The sequence below is a fragment of the Pseudopipra pipra genome, chromosome 8, assembly GCF_036250125.1.
Source record: "Pseudopipra pipra isolate bDixPip1 chromosome 8, bDixPip1.hap1, whole genome shotgun sequence".
NCBI lineage: Eukaryota > Metazoa > Chordata > Aves > Passeriformes > Pipridae > Pseudopipra > Pseudopipra pipra.
Genome location: NC_087556.1, coordinates 22,018,399 through 22,022,296, shown reverse-complemented (window position 1 = coordinate 22,022,296; position 3,898 = coordinate 22,018,399). Strand labels below are relative to the sequence as shown.

Sequence of the window (3,898 nt, the reverse complement as noted above, 5' to 3'; positions counted from 1 at the left end):
GTGACAATCGTGTTTATATTTTTATTTGGTTAGAGACAAACTCTTGAACAGTGTCATCACTGGTAGAGCAGAGCAGGACTCAAGAGTATGCCATGAGGATGAACAGTCAAGGAAAGACAGAGCTTAAAACGTGTTCAGAAGTCAAACTTGAATATGATTCAATGAAACAATTTTCTGGTAAAAAAAAACCTGTAGGATTTCACGATGAATGGATGTAGCTACTACATCTGGAGTGGACAAGAGGTTGAAATGTTTGTTTTAGGAAAAGATAGACAAAGAGGTTTGAATAAAACTTTTTACTGGATTAATATAAGGAAAAATATATCTCTTATAAGATTAAAACTGAGTAAATTGGAAGATTTAGACATATATCAGGTATGATGGTTTCAGTCTCCAAACCTCTGTCTGTCAGTCTAAGAAATATCTAGAAACATGGTTACAGTAACTGTTACCGATGAGAAATGCAGCAGGAGTGGCAGAATAACAGGGCCAGTCCCAGGGTAAAGGGACAATAGAGCGCTGGGTTTGTGTGCAGGTGGTAGAGGCAAGAACAAGGACAGACAAATCAGTCATGGTTTCTGGAGGCAGAGTGATATCAAGCTGGGGCATGATAGGAATTATCAATGGTGTGGAAGTTCCACACCAGTTCTTGTATGGGAGGGGAGGGTGAAAAGGAGAGAGAATTCGTGGTTACCCTGCAGTAAAAAACTGCCCCAAAAGCACCAGGAACCTTTTGCCAATATACTATAGAGGCATTACCGCAGCAGCCAAGTGTTTCTCTTGCACACAAAAAACAGAGATGACCGGGGACACTTCTGAAAGACACGTGTAGGTAATACGAGAAAAGACAGGGAGAGTAAGAGAGCAGAGATACCTGTGTGACCTGCATAGCTGAAAGAGATCTTGGAGGAAAGATAGGAATTCTGTAACCTCAGCAGAATGTTAATTCTAAGGCAATAATTGTCATTTTCTGATCTTTAGTCCAGAAACCATACTTTTATATAATCCACCGGAAGCTTGTCTATTCATAGAACCCAATGACCTTGACATTTATCTTTTTCTGTTTCACAACCTTCTCCTCCAATCCCCTCAGCCTGTGCCTGTTCTTATAACCTGATGCTGCAGTCCCGGAGAATGCAGTGAGTTTCTCCAACTGCCTGCCTCAGGCTGTCTCGGTAACCCAGTGTTCGGCCTGGAGAGGAGCAGGCTTGAGAAGAACCCTTTAAACCGTGAATCTAGTGCTTGAAAAGGAACGAAAAAGCGAATCCCAGGGGAAGGTAGATCGGAAGCAGCAGCAGCGTCCACTCTCCGGCCAGCGGCCGGGGATGCTGGTCCCCTTGCGCTCCCCCGGGGGTACATTCCCCAGCGCCGTTTGAGGCCGCTCAGCTCCATAAATGCCATTTGCATGGGGATAGGATGTAACAAGAGCTGTAAATCACTGATGGCGGAGTGAACTCCTCAGGGGCAGACACGGCGGAGCCGAGCCTCCGCGAGCTGAGGCAATGTGTGAACGATATCTTTGTTGGGGGAGAGGACTGATCGCAATTAGATGATACTTATCTGGCCCTTTGATGTGTATTTACGCAAACAACGTTTTCCTCCGGGAGTTGAGGTATAAAGTAGGGACGCGCGCTCTCCGACACCCTCCTTCCCGGCATCTCTGAAACAAGGCAGGATGACCAAGGCCCCTTTCTCCGTCGAATGGTTGTCCCAGAGCAGCCAGACTCTCAAGAGCCCCACTGAGGGCTCTCCGCATCGAGCATCCTCCGCGGGCCACCGCCCCGGCTCTGACTCCAGTCCTGGCTCTGGCTCCAGCCCCGGCTCGAGCGAGCGGAGCCGGGAGCAGTCTGCCGGGCCGCGGGCCGGGAGAAGCGGCAGGAGCAGGGAGCGCTTGGCGGCCACTCCCGCTGCAGGTAACCGCGTGTCCGCGGCCGTCGGGGCGTCCTGGAGCTCCCGCGCCGGGGGAGGAGGGCGGGCGGGCCTGGCCCCCCCCGGGGCCCCGGGAAGGCACCACTTTGCTGTGGCAAAGGAGTCGGGCGATTCCCTACGCGGTTCCCGGGCGTGGCTGACCCTTTCCTCCTTCTCCCCTGTCCTCAGGAGCAGACGGGCGGCCGTCGGGAGCGGGGCAGCCCGTGCCTGAGGAGGGTCCCGAGTGCTCGGGCCCCGAGGAGCCCGGCGGCCGCGGCGGGCGGCGGCTGCGCACGGCGTTCAGCGCCGAGCAGATCAGCACCCTGGAGAGCTCCTTCCAGCGGCAGCAGTACCTGGGAGCCGCCGAGCGCCGGCAGCTGGCGGGCAGGATGCGCCTCTCCGAGGTGCAGGTGAGCGCGGGGGGCACTGGCTGTGCCGTGGTCTTAGTGAATAACGACGGCGTAGTTCTGATAAATAACAAGATAAAGAACAAGCTGCGTGCCGTTGTAACCTCACCTTTTTTCCTCCCCCCCCTTGCTTTTCCCCCAGATCAAGACTTGGTTTCAGAACCGCCGGATGAAGCTCAAGCGGCAGCTGCAGGAGTTGAGGACGGAGCCTTTCTGCAGCCCCCCTCTCCCTTACGGACCTCAGGGCGGTGTGGTGCCCTTACCTCTCGCATACGTGGCCCGACCACCACCTCTGCCCCGGCAAGGGGCCGCCTCTGAGGGCTTCACCTTGGCGGCTCTGCCGGCACCCGCCCTGGACCTCAGCAGCGCCTGCAGAACACAGCCAGTAGGCTTTTGGGCGGCACCCTGTTTTGTGGGGTACAGGGATCCCAGAGCTTTCTTGCTGGGTGTCTGACCCTCTGATATGGACTATGACTAAAGAGGATTTGCACTACTGATAGATATTTGGGCTGCCCTTGTCTGTAACTGCCTGGCGGAGTTATGATGCAGCACTGAACAAAACATTTAACAAAGACATGCTGGACAACCTGGACTATGGACTTCAGGCCTCTGCATTTATAGGCAACTATGAAATAGAAACAGAGTAGGACAAACACTAATATAAATGGAATCCTTTAATAAACTTATTTTTTTTCCAGCTTTCATGTGAATTCCTTCCACGGGGATTGTAGAGCTGTTCATTCTACCCCAAAAGAAAGCTCCTCTTCATTAAAGGAAGTATAGACTCCTCATTATCTAGATTTGTTCTGCCCCTCTGCAATTTACTGAGCATGAGTGCAAAAAAGTGTGAATTTCCCCCTGCCTTCTAAAACAGGTATCCAACCCCTTCGGCTACTTCCTAGATGGGATTTTCTGTCATGGGACTGTGCCTTTAACCAAATATGTGGATGCACCTGTTACTTAATATTGGGCTTGCTATAGCAGTGGAACAGATGTTTTTGTTGGAGATCCTTAAAAAACATATTTGTAGTATCTTGAGATGTAAAAAGTTGCTTTCTAAATAAGTATGATAATATATCTTCATGCTTTCACGTGCAGCCTCAGTAGATTAGTAAGAACATCTTGCCTAAACAGATCATGGAAAGGATCTTGAAATTTCTAATCCACAAAATAATATCTCATCATCTCACATGCAGGTAATGGGGTATGAGAGTCATGATCAAAAGAAATTTAGCATTCCAGTGCTGTTTTTCTGTAAGTGGCAGTAAAATTCCTTCCCACTGTGCTGTGCACTTTTAAAATTTGAATAATGTTCTAGTAAACTTATGGTCAAAATGGCCTGATTTCAGGCCAGAGAAAGAGCTCTGAGAAGTAAGTGATCCTTGACTCATGCAAGTTGACATAAATCTTTCAAAGTCAATTCTCAACTAGCATGAAAAGAGCAAAAAATATTTCCACTTTAGAGGTGATTTCAGGGATTATTGAAAGATTTCCAGCACATTTGTAATCTGGGTTTCTGTAATGAATGGTCTCTGAAGGTTCTCTGTCAGTATCCTTGAAAACGCCTCTTTTCTTTTGTGTTC

At 49.6% G+C, this 3,898-nt stretch overlaps 1 protein-coding gene across 1 annotated transcript; it reads left to right on the top strand.

Annotated features, from left to right (window-relative positions):
• The first annotated feature begins 1,675 nt into the window (after nt 1–1,675).
• Nucleotides 1,676–3,012, top strand: LOC135418442 (homeobox protein vent1B-like). Its single transcript, XM_064663846.1, has 3 exons — nt 1,676–1,913; nt 2,074–2,318; nt 2,458–3,012. Exons 1-3 carry the CDS (start codon nt 1,676–1,678, stop codon nt 2,767–2,769), a joined length of 795 nt encoding a protein of 264 aa, XP_064519916.1. The 3' UTR covers nt 2,770–3,012.
• The last annotated feature ends 886 nt before the right edge of the window (nt 3,013–3,898 follow it).

Coding starts and splice junctions, on each gene's coding strand:
- LOC135418442 (XM_064663846.1), top strand. CDS start 1,676: ATGACCAAGGCCCCTTTCTCCGTCGAATGGTTGTCCCAGAGCAGCCAG. Junction 1,914..2,073: donor GGCGGCCACTCCCGCTGCAG/GTAACCGCGTGT, acceptor GTGGCTGACCCT/TTCCTCCTTCTCCCCTGTCC. Junction 2,319..2,457: donor TGCGCCTCTCCGAGGTGCAG/GTGAGCGCGGGG, acceptor CTTTTCCCCCAG/ATCAAGACTTGGTTTCAGAA.